Here is an 18,026-nt window from a genome sequence, read left to right on the forward strand (position 1 = left end):
AACGGCAGTGCCCAGTGTGAGGTCATCTCCTGCCCTCCCCCACAGTGCGCGGCGGGCACACAGCCTGCCTACATGAAGGGTGCCTGCTGCAAGGAGTGCCAGCGTGAGTGTGGTTCATCACCTCCTTCACTTATTATACACTGCACCTCCTACACTTAATGTGTGCACTTCACCAGCTCACTGTCAAACATTTAACCCAGTCAATCCTGGAACTCATACATATGTCATGTTAGATTATTATATCTATAACCATTATTTTATACTTTGGGCTATTTTTTTTGTTGTTGAAAAATTGTGAAAAGTTGTGTTAATCTTTGAATATTATATGTATTTTTAAAGTGAACATTTTTTAAATCAAACCTTTGCTTCTGGGGATTCTACAAATGTCTTCTAGATCCTAACAGTTTCTTTCCCTCTTTTTTTCCCTTATATTGCTGTAATATCAGTGGTTCTCAAACTTTTGTCATTTGTCGGGGAACCCCCCCCCCCCCCCATCTCAAAATATTTTGTTCCAGGGACCCCCACCAGAAGCAAAGATTTGAGTTACAAATGTTTGCTTTGAAAAATATAAATAGCAGATCTACAAGCTCATAGCGCGGCACTCGGTGCCGCGCTATGAGCTTGTAGATCTGCTATTTTTGAATAGCCCAAATAAATCCAAAGTGAAAAAGAAGCGTTCCCGCATTGAATGGGTTAACACAAGTTCAACACGTTCTGTTTGTGTCGAGTGTGTGAGAGAACTCACTCACACACGCTCTTGTTTGTGTAACGCACGTGCACGTTCGTACAAACACGTACTGTACTTGCAAATAAACACCTTTGCGCACACATGAACACGCACACACAAACATGTTTGCATTACTGTACTTGTGGGGCCTTGGGTTGCATTTTTGTCTTTTAGTTATTTAATTTTTTTGACAACTTTAACCCTAAAGCGCTTATAGATCTGCTATTTTTTGGTGCATGACCCCTGGGACACACAACTAAGTATAAATCAGGCATAAATCCAACCTTAAAGGAGCAGTTCGCCACTTCACCCACACAATTACACACCCCATGAAGCCTTGAGTTTTTGTTAGTTTTTGTCGCATTCCCGAGCCAATAACTTGATGGCCGGGTGGCTGCTCAGTAGGACACTCGATTGGTCATGAAATTATTGGCTCAGGAATGCAACAAAAACAATTCAAGGCTTCATGGGGTGTGTAATTGATAGAAAATAAGTCATTTTGTGGGTGAACTACTCCTTTAACTCCTAGATATAGCATCTAAATGTCTTATCCTAACCCTAGCCTGATTCTTTTCCAAACTTTAAGCCTTAACTCCTCCTTTTTTTTATTTATTTTTACCATAAAACAACCATTTCTCTTGTGAGGCTCAGGAAAATTGTGCTCACAAAGTCTTATTTCTCAAATTCTACTTATACTAGCAATACAAGTACACACACACACACACACACACACACACACACACACACACACACACACACACACACACACACACACACACACACACACACACACACACACACACACACACACACACACACACACACACACACACACACACACATATACAGTACAGAGCACGCCTCCAGTGTGTAGGCTTGCTTTGCAACTGACCAGGGCTTGTGTTGCGTTGCTAAGCTACCTCCCACCATGCCTCCTGAGATCAACCATCCTGTTGCATAATATACATGATGGACACATCAGTTATTCACCAGCAACACTGCAAAAACACACCCGGACAAACATCAGGCCTACAACAAACGGGGAACCCGAAAACACTCTCGGCAAACGACTTACGTCTATGTTTACAGCATAGACCGTACACAAATATGGACAGCGTCAAGCCATTGGTTTCTACAGACCGTAAATTAAGCCTATTTTGCATCGATTTTAAATCCGCCATCTCCGGTTGATATCCCCCAAAACGATATGAATTTGGCCGCGGACCCCCATCTCAAAACATTTTGTTCCAGGGACCCCGAGAAGCAAAGATTTTAGTTAAAAAATGTTCGCTTTAAAAGAATATATATTCAAAGATTTGCACACATTTTCACGATTTTTCAAAAATAGCTGATCTACAAGCTCGTAGCGCGGCACTCTGTGCCGCGCTATGAGCTTGTATATCTGCTATTTTTGAATAGCCAAAGTGTAAAATTTTTTTTTTTTTAGCTCAAATCAAAAAGTGACATATCGAAATGCGGACGGAAATGAATGCTATTGGCTGAAACCGCAGCGAGGGCGTGTCTTCACTTGGTAGAGCCAGTAGAAACCCTGGAAACATACCCTACTTTATCATTAATTTTCAAATAAATGAGACCATAATTGACCAAAAACTCATATCATGGTGATTGAAAGAAGACTTTAAGCAGTGGAGTAGAGATATAAATGATTGAGAAAATGGAAATACTTATAAATGTAGTTAGCTACAGTACTTTTACACAGCTGGAAAACATTCCGAATCTAGAGCATAAGCACGGGATGCAAACATAAAATCCTGTTTACAAACAGTTTTTTACTTAAGTAAAAGTATCAATACTGAAATATAGAAATACTCTGTTACAAGTAAAAGTCCAGAATAAAAATGTTACCTGATTAAAAGTACAAAAGTATTGGTATCAGAATGTACTTAAAGTACCAAAAGTAAAAGTACTCTAATTATGCAGAATTTCCTGTTTCACAAGTTTTGTGTATAAAGTTTATAAAAATCCAAAGTTTAAATAGGGTTTAAGTGGTTAATGGATGTTTTGTAATAATAATCAAAATCTACAAAGTAACTAAAGTTTTCAAATATTATTTTTTTTCACAACAAAGTAAAAGTACAATATTTGCCTCTGAGATGTAGTGGTGTAGAACATTTAAAATCCTATTTTACTTGAGTACATAGTAGTTACTTTTTCCACCACTGCAAACGGGTGAGGTCATGCTCGGTGCGCAGGCACCTCGCACACGCAGGCACTTCGCACACGCAGGCGTCGGGTTCACCCCGAGGGGAAAATGAAGAAGGAAATGAAGGATATCTTTATTTTCTTATGGGCCATGCTCTCCCCGAACTGATGCTGCGGTGCATCAGCATGCAGAGCGAAAAGGTTGTTTGCTTTTGGTCTCTCACTCATCAATAGCTGTTGTGCGTTCATGGTTCATGTTCTCGAAAGATGAATAATTCTGTTTCATCGCATATATCCACACTTTAGATCTAGAATTCAGTTTTTTTTCCCCCAGTCCTGCACACTTGCACACGCACGCTCGCTCGCACAGTGTGGACTCTTATTACCCTGCTTACCCCATGACTCCTCTCAGATTCCCTCAATTCACCTCACACCAAGTGATTTTCCCAGCTTTACTTACCTCAGGTTTTCTCTTGTTTTGACTCAAATTGTCCACAAAAGGGGATGATATATGTATTTATGTGTATAGTGGACTGGTGCTTGAGAACACCATGAAGGTTGGGAAGCTATTCTACAAGATTGATTAACGTTGTTCTAATATTTGCTTTCAATAATATGGGCTCCCTCTCCCATTGGTTCAGTAATTGTTTTGCATAGTGCTTATCCAGCCTATAGCATAATCGTAGCTGTAAGGCAGAAACCTTTTATCTCCATATTCTAACTTTTTGTGTTTTTTTCATAAACGCCCTACTTGATCATACTACAGCGTCACACAAAAGCATCAAAAGCAGCCGATCTACAAGTTCTAAACCAGTGGTGGGCGGGACTGCTTACATTTTCAGAGCATGTTTATTGTCTCCGCCAGGCCGAAAGGCATGGCGAGGGAGTATGTTTTGCACCCTGTCCGTCCGTGTGTCCGTCTGTGTGTGTCGCTGCGAAACTGTGCACACACACTCCCTCGATGCCAATTCAGAACCTCTGCAAACCTCCCCCAAAAAAAATGTGTTCACATGGGCCTGTTATAGCGCCACCAGGAGGCTGATTTTTTTTTATATTACTCCTACAGATTTTATCCAAACTTCATAAAAATCGGTACACAGTATCGCTATAGTCATCTGATCAACCCGGATCTGTCCGATTTTCCATATTCCATCCTCATTGGCTAAGGTTGGCTTCCAAAGTTTGCAGGATTGGTCCGTCTTGAACAAAATTCCTCAAATCATGAACGCAGTGTCCGATTGCCGTGAAAGGCCTAAGAATAAATGGCACCCTTTTCACATTGGCCTATTATAGCGCCATCAGGAGGCCACAATAACGTACCTGGCGGAGACCTGTGCTCCGAGGAGCACTTTTTCTAGTTTATTTTTATTTTTTATTCGCTATCACTATGAAAATAACATTTTCAAGGTTTTCAAGAAAAAAATACATACTTTTAAAACAATTTTACATTAATTTGTTACTCTAGATTAATGCTATATTATCATCAAAATCTTAGTGTTTTGCCATTTATTTGATGGCAATATCTTCACGGCCCACACACACAGGTTGGGAATGGCTGGCATATGTATTTTTAGCACCCCACCCCACCCGCCCCCACCCTCACCCACCATTGCAGGACATCTTGTATGAACTGGATTCAGCTCAGATCTTGCATCACATCCTCCCACCCACACACACATGGCTGCCTGTGCGCTGTGTGGCTGTGGTTTGATCTGACACGCTGTGAGGTTCTTCACACTCTCCTCATCCAGGTGCCACTTTAGGCTTTGGGTTTCACAGTCATGCTAATCTGCTTGTGTTGACATCGTTTAATCCATTTGGACCGGGAAGGCATCTGTGTCATACATTTTTTTTTTAGATTTCTTTGGGCCATTCAAAAATAGCAGATATACAAGCTCATAGCACGGCTATGAGCTTGTAGATCTGCTATTTTTTTTTTATAGAAATCATGAACATTTGTGCAAATCTTTGAATGATATATATATTTTTGAAAGTGAATATTTGTAACTCAAATCTTTGCTTCTGGGGGGAGGGGGGGGGGGTCCCTGGAGCAAAATATTTTCAGATGGGGGTCCGTGGCCAAATACATATCTTTTTGGGGGTCCTTGACATGAAAAAGTTTGAGCACCACTGATATAGCAACATATTTTATTGGTAGCAATCAAATGCACAGTATCATCAATTAACCCTTTAAGACCTGAGGCCGATTCTACAAAAAGTCTTCTTCTAATTCCTAACATTTTTTTGAAAAAAACTTATGTTATTATGTCAGTGGTTCTCAAACTTTTTCATGTCAAGGACCCCCAAAATGATATGTATTTGGCCGCCGACCCCCATCTCAAAATGTTTTGTTCCAGGGACCCCACCAGAAGCAAAGATAAAAATGTTTGCTTTAAAACAATATATATTCAAAGATTTGCACACATTTTCACTATTTTTCAAAATCTACAACCTACAGCTTGTATATCTGCTATTTTTGAATAGCCAAAGTGTAAAATAATGCTTTTTAGCTCAAATCAAGAAGTGACACAGATGCGTTCCAGGTCCTAGAGGGTCTTAGTGGTTAAGTATTCCAAAGGCTTGGCGTGCTCAACTCGGGATGTCCTGGCCCTTCATCTATCTTTAAGTATAAAGGAGTAAATTAATGGCTTTTATACAAAGTTGTACACAACCTTCCTGCAACTGCAGTCACATTGTTTAATACAAATAAAAAGAGTTAAGAAAATATCCATAAACGTTATAGAGACATATAGGCTATTACAGGCACTAGAATGGTGCCGAGGTATTACTGTATGATGATAGATAGATATACTTTGTTAATCCCGAAGGAAATTGTTCCGTTCAACAGCTCCAGTTGCCATACATTCAGACATAGATTGTCAGTAAAAAAATCACACCCAGTGTGAAGTGGGCGGTGTGTGGTCTTCACAACATGACTCACTTTAAAAAAAGGCTTGGTGACTTTTTTTTAAAGTCCATACTGCTATTCATAGGGCTGCACATGTGTCATGTGTTTCGCTAGCCAATCACAGTCCTGAATTTGCAAAGTCAGCCAATCACATTACAGTAAGTGGTGATGACACTAGCTGTAATGTGATTAGCTGACTCTGCAAAAGTATCGATTTGCATTAACAATGGCAGGGTTAGGGGGTATACAAATCTTTTGGTCGGTGTCCAAAACTCACTTATAGGGGGCGGCTACACCGCCCCAAAAATAAGCATGATGAATATATAAAATACATTACATCAATAGAATGCAGAAAAAAACTATAAGTTATAAGAAGTTTAAAAATTCCAGGTAAAAAAAACTCCCCCCTTCCACCTCCTCTCCCCCCGAGCTTCATTGTACAGTCTAATGATGAAGCAGGGATGAAGCAGTTCTTAAATCTGTCTGTGCTACACTTAATGTGATCGAAAACCTATCACTGAATGTGCTCCTCTGTGAGTAAATAAGTGCTGTGTGCAGTCAGTGGGTGGCTGGCATCATCCAGTATGGATGCTTTCTTAGCCAAACGTCCTCTTCTCTGCAATTGCCAATATAGAGTCGAGCTCAGTCCCTATCACCTCGCCAGTCCCGTCTGATCAATCTGTCTGGTCTGAGAGTGCGTCCCTCTGTCTAGCGTTGCCTCTCCAGCACACAGTGGTGGAAAGAAACTAAGGACATGTACTCAAGTACTGTACTTAAGTACAATTTTGAGGTATTTTTTGCTTGAGTATTTCCAATTTCCAATACTTTTACTTCTACTCCATTACGTCTCCGAGGCAAATATTGTACTTTTACTCCACTACAATTATTTGACAACTTTAGTTACTAGTTAATTCAATTCAATTCAATTTTATTATAGTGTCAAATCACAACAAGTTGTCTCAAGACACTTTACATGTAGAGAAGAGACCCGACAATCCCACCCTGAACAAACAATTTTTGCGACAGTGGCAACGAAAAACTCCCTCTTAACTGGAAGAAACGTCAGGCAGACCCTAGGCTCTAGGGTGGCGGCCTTCTGCCTCGACCGTGTCGGGGGAAAGAGGAGAGAGAGAGAGAGAGAGAGAGAGAGAGAGGGATAGACAGAGGAGAGACAGAAAGAGATACAGAGACAGAAGAGAGACAGAAAGAGATACAGTGCAAGTAGTAACAGTAACAGTAGTAGCACATATAATAGTGTAAGATATATATGATAGTATAATATAGTACAGCAATAATGTGTATGTAGTATATAATGGTATAATATAAGAATGTTAAGATAATATACAGTATATACTGTATAGTATAGTGTAATGTAGTAGAAATCCACGGTCGTGCTCCATGGAGAGGCCCGGTCCGCATGAGTCTTGAGCCGCAGCTGGGGGTCCGTAGTGGCAGTCCATGAACCTTACTTTGCAATTATCAATTATTATATTATAAAACATATACATTAGTCACTTTAGCCCTATTTTATACATAGGCTATTTGAAAATAGCAGATCTACAAGCTCACAACGCGTCGCAATGCAAAAACATTTTAGTACTTTTACTTTTGGTACTTTAAGTACATTTTGATACCAATACTTTTGTACTTTTACTCAAGTAATTTTTTAATTACGGACTTTTACTTGTAACGGAATATTTCTATATTGCAGTATTGATACTTTTACTTAAGTAAAATATCTGAGTACTTTTTCCACCACTGCCAGCACACCACAGCACAAAAAAAGTCAAATATACAGCAGGTTGCAAATATAGGCTACAGTGTTCCTCTGTCTATTGTGTTCATGATGAAATATACAGTACATAAACGTGTATGAGGATGTGTGTGTATGTACACAATCAACCCACGGGAGGACTGTACCTGCTCTGGGTGCTCAAAATAGTGCAGATTACAGTCAAAAGTACAGCGTGTAAATACATGGGTGAATATGTATAGACATGTGCAGCAGCAAGGCTCTAACTGTGCCTGTTCAGCAGCCCTGGCTGAGGGAAACTGTCCCTTAACCCTTTAAGACCGAACGCATTATATGTCATTTTTAGATTTCTTTGGCTATTCAAAACTAGGACCAGATAGTCCAGGCGTTTCGGGCCAGAATCGTGCACTTTACGATACAAGCATGAAATTTGACACACAGTTAGAGCATGCCATAAGGAACATTTTTGGCTATAGGGCCATCGCAGATTTGTCCTGTGGTAACCATGGCAGCCATTTTCCAAAATGGCCTCCATCTGCTGTTATTTTACCAATAACTCAGGTGCTAGACCACCTAGGATCTTGATTCTGGTGACTAATCCTACATTTTCAAGGATGAGGAATACAGCGGTACTATTTACAACATTCTACTACCTAACTGCATATATCTGGCATTCAGTTAATTAAATAATAATAAACCCATCAAAATATGTAATGATGTAGTACAGTAGATGTTTTCAAACTGACACGTGAGAGTCAAGAATGCAGTACTTCACTGTTTCTTTTATTAGTAGTAGTATTGCATAATTATTTTCAATGGACTATAAGACACAACAAAGGCAGAGTACTCATGAGTCATAGCCTAATGGCATATAGACCAATTATTTGTTTACCAACATTGAGACTGGACGCACAGGTGATTGTTTCACGCAATCAATTCTCAACCTGTTGTTTTGGGGTGCGCTGATTTCAGCACACCCCAACCCCCTCTTGTGTGTTGGCTAGTGAGGCGCGTCCTAGCGAGACCTGATAGAATGGGTTTCATTGCGCGCATACTGGTTCCGCGCAGACTGGTTCTTATCAGTGTGACGTCGTCTGTTAAGGGGTCTATTCAATAAAGCCAGATAATCTACACAATGTTAGTTGCACAGTCCACCACAGTAGCAAAGGGCAGTACACTGAAGTGCTGCCTTAACACATCTGCATTGTCCACTGCATCCCTTTTTGCAACCACAGCGGAGGAGTTCCCGAAAGGCCAGGCTCGCTTCTGTGTGGTCCAGTGCACTTCCCATCCTCCTGTCAAAATTAGAATCAGCTTTATTGTCAGATCACAGGTTTACAAGTGTAAAGAAGTGGATTAAATTATTTGTATTCACCTGTCTCCTTCCTCTTCCACCCCCATTCACCTGGGGATGGGAGTTCAGGGGCTGCAACCATCGCCTGTCCCCAACAATGGCCAGCTTGGTAGGCTGCCCTCTTTGTATGTTGAATCAGTGCAGCTCGTGTTGGGGGGAGTCCATCAATTGTTCTGCCCTTCTGGGTGAATAGCTGCTTCCGTGCCTGAATCACTGATGCCTGGCCGCTAGTGCGGTCATAGAGCAATACCACAAAACGCTCCAGAGGCTCCATCCAGTCATCTATTTTGTCTGGGATGGCAGCTAAGGAACTGAAGGCACGTGTGACGTCACCATAGGTTTTCCAGGTCTCCCATGCCGTCTTCTTGCCTCTGCCTCCAAAAGATGACACTGTGTCACATCCAGTAAAGGCATCGAACATGGGTAAGGCTAAGCATCGATCTGGGCCTAATGCCCTTGCCATCTCATGAGCTGCTAAGTTACGGAAACTTTTCCCAGTTCCAAAAGCAACCCACAGCTCAGTCAAGTGGAGGCGTTGGGCTGACGTTACTGCCAGGACTAGCACATCCGTGTCTTCTGTGCGTATTGTCACCTTGCTATACCCTTTCTTCACAGCATCTTCTAGGTGTAATATGACACGAGTATCAGCCTCCTCATGTACTGTAGTTAGTTAGGTAGTTACTAGCATGTTGTGAATAGTACCACTGTATTCCTCATCCTTGAAAATGTAGGATTAGTCACCAGAATCAAGATCCTAGGTGGTCTAGCACCTGAGTCATTGGTAAAATGACAGCAGGTGGTGGCCATTTTGAAAGATGGCTGCCATGGTTACCACAAGACAATTCTAAATAGTACCACTGTATTCCTCATCCTTGAAAATGTAGGATTAGTCACCAGAATCAAGATCCTAGGTGGTCTAGCACCTGAGTTATTGGTAAAATAACAGCAGATGGAGGCCATTTTGGAAAATGGCTGCCATGGTTACCACAGGTCAAATCTGCGATGGCCCTATAGCCAAAAATGTTCCTTATGGCATGCTCTAACTGTGTGCCAAATTTCATGCTTGTATCGTAAAGTGCACGATTCCATCAAAATATGGCCCGAAACGCTTGGACTAAGAAGACCTGGTACTGCCAGACCCCTAGTGGTTGAAATCTGAATGGCCGGACTTCGCATGACGTGTGTGCAGAGGAAAAGAGGAAAAGAGGGACAAAAGAGGGATGAGGGACAGACAAAGCCTCATATAGGCCGACCCTCTGGGTCTGGCAAATAGATAAATAAATTATATATTTGACCGTGGACCCCCATCTCAAAATATGTTGTTCCAGGGACCCCCCAGAAGCAAATATTTGAGTAAAAAAAATCGCTTTAAAAAATATATATTCAAAGATATTTACACACATTTTCCTGATTTCTCAAAAATAGCCCAAAGAAATCTTAAAATGACACAGATGCATTCCCGGTCTTAATGGGTTAAGTCTGTTTGTGTCAGTATTTGATACTGCAGCATTGCCTGTCCTGACAGTATATAGCAGCGTGAAGAGATTGAGGCTATGGGCTGGTTATTGTACTTAATAATCCGTTTTGCCTTGGCCTCCACACTGCCTGGCGTACACAGAATAATGTGCTGGAGGGAAGGAAGGAGGGAGGGAGGCTCACCACCTCTGTCCATATAACCACCCTCTGTATAAGCGCTCCGAGGTGGAGGGAGGGCAGGCGGAGTTCCCATAACAGCTGGCGATGCAACTTGTCAGGATGCTCTTTAACCCATTAAGACCGGGAACGCATCTTTTGCTATTTTTGAAAAATCTAGATTTTTGAACTTTGAATATATATTTTTTTAAAGTGACCATTTGTAACTCCAATCTTTGCTTCCGGAGGTGTCCCTGGAACAAAACATTTTGAGATGGGTGGGGTCCGCGGCCAAATACATATCTAAAAATGTTTTTCTAAATCCTAATAGTATGTTACTTTTCCATGTCAAGGACCCCCAAAATGATATGTATTTGGCCGCGGACCCCCCATCTCAAAATATCCCCCCCCCCCCCCGCCCAGAAGTATAGATCGGAGTTAGAAATGTTCGCTTCAAAACATATATATAAATTCAAAGATTTTCACAGATTTTCCATGATTTAAAAAAAAAATCATGGGAATTTAATAAAGAAATGACACAGGTGCGTTCCCGGTCTTAATGGATTAATGGTGCTGCTGTGCAGCGCGGATGCAGGGGGCTCGATGCTGAGTTGCTTCATGCTTCCGCCTGAGGCTGTGTACAGGCGTTGTTGTTGTTGGGCCTTTCGGGCCGTGGCGCGCACGCCCGCGATGTGAAGTTTCTCGGAGAACCAAGGAAAGTCACTAACTAACTACGACGCCATCGTCACGTTAATGGGCCCTCTCTCTCTCTCTAGGCCGGTTTTTCCTCAAACTTTTTTGTTCCAAGGACACACCAGTTCGATATGCATGTTATAGGCCACCGGCCGCCACCCTCCCCCCCCCGACACGGTCGATGCAGATGGCCAACCACCCTATAGAGCCTGGGTCTGCCTGACGTTTCTTTCAGTTAACCCTTTAAGACCTGACACCGATTCTACATGTCTCCTAAATCCCAACAGTTTTCTGAAAAACGTATGTTTCTATATCAGTGGTTCTCAAACTTTTTCATGTCAAGGACCCCCAAAATTATATGTATTTGGCCGCGGACCCCCATCAAAATATTTTGTTCCAGGGACCCCCAGAAGCAAAGATTTGAGTTAAAAATGTTCGCTTTAAAAATATATATATTCAAAGATTTGCACACATTTTCACAAATGTCCAAAAGTAGCAGATCTACAATCTCATGTGCTATGAGCTTGTATATCTGCTATTTTTGAATAGCCTAAAGTGTAAAATAATGCTTTTTAGCTCAATCTAAAAATGACACAGTTCCAGGTCTTTTAAGAGGGAGTTTTTCGTTGCCACTGTCTTGCTCAGGGTGGGACTGTCGGGTCTCTGCTCTACAACTCGTTGTGATTTGACTCTTTAATAAAATGTGATTGAATTGAAATTCATTTTATATCTCTGGGACCCCAATCTATGCAATCCAGTGTAAGATCTGACCCCAATCTACACTGTTAATTTAACTCGGACAGTGTATAATTGGTTCCATTTATATACTCTCGGAGTTACAGATCTGTAAGTCCATTTGTTTCTAACTGTCCATTTGTGTGTGTGTGTGTGTGTGTGTGTGTGTGTGTGTGTGTGTGTGTGTGTGTGTGTGTGTGTGTGTGTGTGTGTGTGTGTGCCAGTGGTGTAAAGTAACTAAGTACATTTACTCTACTTACTTAAGTACAATTTTGAGGTACTTTTACTTTACTGGAGTATTTCCAATTGTCTATACTTTTACTTCTACTCCATTACATCGCAGAGAAAAATATTGTACTTTTACTCCACTACAATTATTTGAAAACTTTAGTTACTAGTTACTGTACTTTGCGGATATAAATTATTACATTATAAAACATACATTAACCACTTTAGCTCTATTTTATACCTAGGCTATTTGAAAACACAATCGCGATGCGACGCGTTGTGAGCTTGTAGATCTCCTATTTTCAAACATTTTAGTACTTTTACTTTTGGTTCGTACATTTGGAAAGTACATTTTGATACTATACTTTTGTACTTTTACCCAACTTTTTACTTGTAACAGATTACTTCTACATTGCCGTATTGATACTTTCACTTAAGTAAAACATTTGAGTACCTTTTCCACCACTGGTGTGTACAGGGGGTAGAGGAGAGGGCTCAGCACACAGCCCTGAGGCGACCATCATGTGTTGAAGGTAAGTGGTTGTGACGTGGTTCTGTCCGTTCTCGACCACCTGGCGATGGCCCGACAGGATGTCCAGAATCCAGCTGCACATGGTTGGGTGAGGGTGCCCAGATCCCTGAGATATAGTGTCAAACTTGGCAGGAACTATTGTGCTGAAAACTGAGGTGTAGACCACACCACACCACAAACAAACACTCACATGAGGAAATATACTACTGTTAACCCTTTAAGACCTGGGACGCATCCGTGTCATTTTTAGATTGGAGCTATTCAAAGAGCTATTCAGAGCTTTGGCTATTCAAAAATAGCAGATATACAAGCTCATAGCACGGCACCGAGTGCCACGCTACGAGCTTGTATATCTGCTATTTTTGAAAAATCGTGAAAATGTGTGCAAATCTTTGAATAAATATTATTTTAAAGCGAACATCTTTTAACTCAAATCTTTGCTTCTGGGGGTTCCTGGAACAAAATGTTTTGAGATGGGGGTCCGCGGCCAAATTCATATTGTTTATGAAAAAGTTTGAGGACCACTGATATAGAAACATACGTTTTTCAGAAAACTGTTGGGATTTAGAAGACATTTGTAGAATGAGAATCGGCTTCAGGTCTTAAAAGGTTTATTCAATTCAAACTTTATTCCAGACACACAGGGGGTCCATAGAGTACATACAACTATCACACAATAAACAGCATTACATTACAAAAAAAAACTACATAAAATCATACATGGAGGCTGACTCTCCAGTGTTTACGCAGCCTGGACGAGTACCGCAGACAGCTCTTCCCAGGATAATAATACTGTTTCCCGGGACTCATCCAGGCGAGACATGAATCCATACAGAGTGTCTTAAGAGAGCCTCACATGTGTGGATTCCACATGTTGCAAACAAGTGACTGGCACTATGCCATCTAGGGACCTTAAGTAGTATCCTCAGGGCATCATTGTAGGCCACTTTAAGCCTCCGCATGCTACCTTTCTTGTATGTGCACTACATGAAAGATGCATACATGCAAAACATATTTGAATAACCTTCATGTATGCATCCTTTAGTGTTTATCCAGGCACACAAACACACCAAAAAAGGCATAATTGCTGCCTGGGGAAGAGTTTTGACTCAAAACGCATTGCCGACGACTCCATGTTTTTAAGTCTTTTTGTGTGTTTCTGTGCCAAGATAAACATTGTAAAGGATGCGTATTCGAAAGGTGTTAAAACAATTTTTTTTTTGCAAGATACAGTGGTCTCCCTCCTTTTGCCTTTTTGGAAACCCTATAGCATTGGTTCTCAAAGTGGGGTCCGGGGACCCCCAGGGGTCCTTGAGGGAGTTCCAGGGGGTCCCCAGCTAAATGATGGATAGTTAGGAACCAATGGACCCTTATGGGTCTGTAACTCTGAGTGTGTACAAATGGAACCAAATGGACCCTGACGGGTCCATTTGGTTCCATTTGTACACTCTCAGAGTTAAATGAACATTGATTTTACAATATGAATTGGGGTCCCAGAGATAGAAATGCCATTGGGCGGCTGTGGCTCAGGAGGTAGAGCAGGTCGGCCAATGATCCGTGGGTCGGCGGTTCGAATCCCGGCTCCTCCTCCTGTCCACATGTCGAAGTGTCCTTGGGCAAGACACTGAACCCTACACTGCCTCCAATGATTCGGTCGGCGCTAGCTTGCCACCATTGGTGTGTGAATGTGGGAAAAGTGGGGACGCTGGCGTCGAATGTTCGCCGCTCCACCTCCCAATGTCCCCTCCCTGAATGAATGAATGAACCATTGTAAGAGCGCTTTGAGTAAGTTTGAGTACTTAGAAAAGCGCCATAAAAATGCAATTCATTATTATTATTATTATTATAAAATAGGTGTTCGGTAGCCTTATGCATGCCAAACTGGGGGTCCTTCAATTAAAATGGTTGAGAATTGACTGCTAGAGCTGTAAAAAATCATCTCTTATGGGGGGTCCATGGCATATCTTTTCAAATGGGGGTCCGCGGGCTGATAAGTGTCAATTTGGGGGTCCTTGACATGAAACAGTTTGAGAACCACTGCCCTATAGGCCTGTCCAATTCTTTGTGTGGCAATTGTATCGTCAGTTCATCTATTTGCAAAATTGCCATGGGTCGAGCTAGGCAGGCAAGCATGGAACTTGTCCCTCGACAAGCTCTCGAAGCATTAGCTGACAATTGAGGTGAGGGGCTCCAGGTCTCTAATGGTTCTGAAATGTTACCTTTGGGTGCTGGGGGACCAGGCACAACGGCAATACGCCGCTAATTACAAATTGGCTAATTAGGAATACGACTATTGGAGGAGATGGGGCGCTGCGAGTTGTCCTGCCGCAGGGACGCAAAGCGCATTAACCCTTTAAGACCGGGAACGCATCTCTGTCATTTTAGATTTCTTTGGGCTGTTCAAAAATAGCAGATATACAAGCTCATAGTGCCGCGCTATGAGCTTGTATATCTGCTATTTTTGAAAAAAAAATTACAATTTCTGCAAATCTTTGAATATATATATATATTTTTTTAAAGCAACTTTTTTACTCAAATCTTTGCTTCTGGGGGGTCCCTGGAACAAGATATTTTGAGATGGGGGTCCATGGCCAAATACATTTTGGGGGTCCTTGACATGAAATAGTTTGAGAACCACTGATTAAAGCAACAGAAGTTTTTTTTCAAAAAACTGTTGGGATTTAGAAGACATTTGTATAATCCCCCAGAAGCAAAGCTTTGAGTTACAAATGTTCGCTTTGAAAAATATATATTCAAAGATTTGGACAAATTGTCATGATTTAAAAAAAAAAATAGCAGATGTACAAGCTCATAGCGTGGCACTCGGTGCCGCGCTATAAGCTTGTAGATCTGCTATTTTTTGAATAGCCAAAAGTATAATGGTTCAAATCAAAAAATGACAGATGCTTTCCCGGTCTAAATGGGTTAAAAGCCTTATCTGTCTGCGCAGGTCTTCGTGCGGAAGGAGTTCCAAAAGTCTTGTTTTGATCATCCGTCAAAGTGGAAGCATCAAACACTTTCCTCTCTCCTGAAGTTCATCCACTTTTCATGATGGGCTGCTTTGTGATGGAGCCTGACCTACGGTGTCAATCATTTTTGATTCTACCCTATCTGTCTGACACGAGCTACACATCAGACAGACACTTTTTTTTGCCCGAGTGATTACCTAGTGCCTTCCCCTGTCCCCGATATGATCTATTTGGCTTGTAGTGACTAAGGCAGATTCCTATCCCCTGGTGCACCACAGCAATTTATTGGATAACTCTGAAAACGCAACAGTGTATATAGCATCATCCAAAGTCCCTTTTCTGCATAGATGTCAGGACAGGTTTGCCATAATAAGATTCAACATTAGCTCTAATGTGGAGAAGCGTATACAAAAATGAGGTAGTCAACAGAATGCAGCTACGCAAAACTGAATTTTGAGTGTACGAGTGAAACGTCTAGTATCTAGTAGCACGCACTGTTCGCATTTAAGTGTGTGTGTGTGTGTGTGTGTGTGTGTGTGTGTGTGTGTGTGTGTGTGTGTGTGTGTGTGTGTGTGTGTGTGTGTGTGTGTGTAACAAGTATATCACATATATATATATTTATAAAGCACCTTTCGAAACAATGTTACAAAGTGCTGTACAATGGAACACAATATAAGCAAGATTAAACAAGTTAAATAGCGTATAATAACAAAATAGAGTAATAATACAATACAACAATGTTTAAAACAAAACATTGACCTAGTACAAGTGAGTCAAATGAGACAAAATGCTTACGAAACAAATGTGTTTTTAGCATGCTCGTAAAACCGTCAACTGACTCAGCATTCTTTTTAAAGCCAAAGGTAGGGTGTTCCACAGTGTAGGAGCAACCACTGCAAAGGCCCGGTCACCCTTTGTTTTGAGCTTGGTCATGGGTATCTCCAGAAGACCATTTTCCTGATCCTGAACAATTTCCTGAAGAGAAATGCTTGTTTTATGGTTAAAAGAAGATTGAAGTTGGGGTTTACAATTAGGAAAAGGTTCAGTTTAGGGTTAGCATTACGTGTTTAGAGGTTCGGTTTAGGGGTTAGAGTCAGAGATATGCCTGATTTCATAGCACAACACGTTGTGAGCTTGTGGACTGACTATCTTTCAGCTTTAGGCGTACTGTAAAACAAAATGTAAATGGCGTTCATAACACCATCGTCCTGAATGTTGATGTCCTCACACACATAGTAATACAAACCTGTTTGTGCTTCTAGCTGTGTGCCAGTTTGGTGGTGAGGAGCTGGTGGAAGGGGATCAGAAGGCGGTGCGGGACTCCTCAGGGAGGTGTCTGCTGTTTGAATGCAAGGTAAGTCCCTTCAACAATCTGGGAACCCATTCAGTTAAAAAATATAATCTGTCTTGAGAGATTACTTCTCCAACAAACACATGATGAGCGCCGGCGGCTCAGGAGGTAAGAGGGGTCAGTCGGTCTCTCTGTCTGTCTGTCTCTCTCTTTCTTTCTTTCTTTCTTTCTTTCTGTCTTTCTTTCTGACAGCCTCAAGGGCACCCAAAACATGTCAAGAGCAGTGGCGTGCACAGACATTTTGAGGGGCAGGTGCTCAAGTAAATTATACTTTTTTTGTTTACTTGGTCTGCTCTTTTTTCCCTCTACACCTATACCTCTTTGCCAAAAATAGCAGATCTACAAGCCCACAACGCCTCGCAGCGCGAGGCGTTGTGGGCTTGTAGATCGGCTATTTTTGGCAAAAGTTCTCCTCAGAAAAGGGATGTTAGGTTTCAAGTGGTTATGGTAAAAAGAAAAATCATATCACATAAAGATTTGGCGGACCCCTGTAGTAACTCTGAGGACCCCCTAGGGTCCCGGACCCCCTGTTGAAGACCCCTGCTGAAAAAAAAGGGCACTTCTGGTCAAGAGGGCAAAGGGCAGGTGCTCTCAGTCTATCTGTGCACGTCCCTGGTCAAGATTCATGGTCGCCCCATGCCTTTTGGTGTGGGTGAATGTAATGGACATTGTATGTTGAAGTGCTTTGGATAAAAGTGCGATAGAAATGCAGACTATTTACCATATCCATGTGCACACACACTCATATACATTGATTGAGTGAATCTTTTATTTCAGTCCATTGAGACCAAGGTCTCTTTGGCAATGGAGCGCTGCATACAAAATGGGAACATTTACAGCAATACAATTTCCCAGAACATGAATTAGGCTACACAATTCATAACTCTCAGGAAAATAACTTCATTGCTAAAATGCATTCATTATCTCCGCCAGGCCGAAGGCGTGGCAGAGACTATGTTTTGTACCCTGTCCGTGTGTCCA

General features: G+C 41.7%; 1 protein-coding gene across 1 annotated transcript in view; it reads left to right on the plus strand.

Annotated features, from left to right (window-relative positions):
- The window catches only part of nell2a (neural EGFL like 2a), a gene marked incomplete at its 5' end in the record, with an annotated part of 224,034 nt that overhangs the window by 64,852 nt on the left and 141,156 nt on the right, over window positions 1-18,026 (plus strand). Inside the window, 2 exons of the mRNA XM_084059432.1 lie at window positions 1-103; window positions 16,957-17,048. Coding sequence (XP_083915558.1) covers window positions 1-103; window positions 16,957-17,048 — 195 coding nt within the window. The remainder of the gene's footprint in view (window positions 104-16,956; window positions 17,049-18,026) is intronic.

This window comes from Gymnoscopelus microlampas (assembly GCF_963454915.1).
Source record: "Gymnoscopelus microlampas genome assembly, chromosome: 6".
In the NCBI taxonomy this organism is placed as follows: domain Eukaryota; kingdom Metazoa; phylum Chordata; class Actinopteri; order Myctophiformes; family Myctophidae; genus Gymnoscopelus; species Gymnoscopelus microlampas.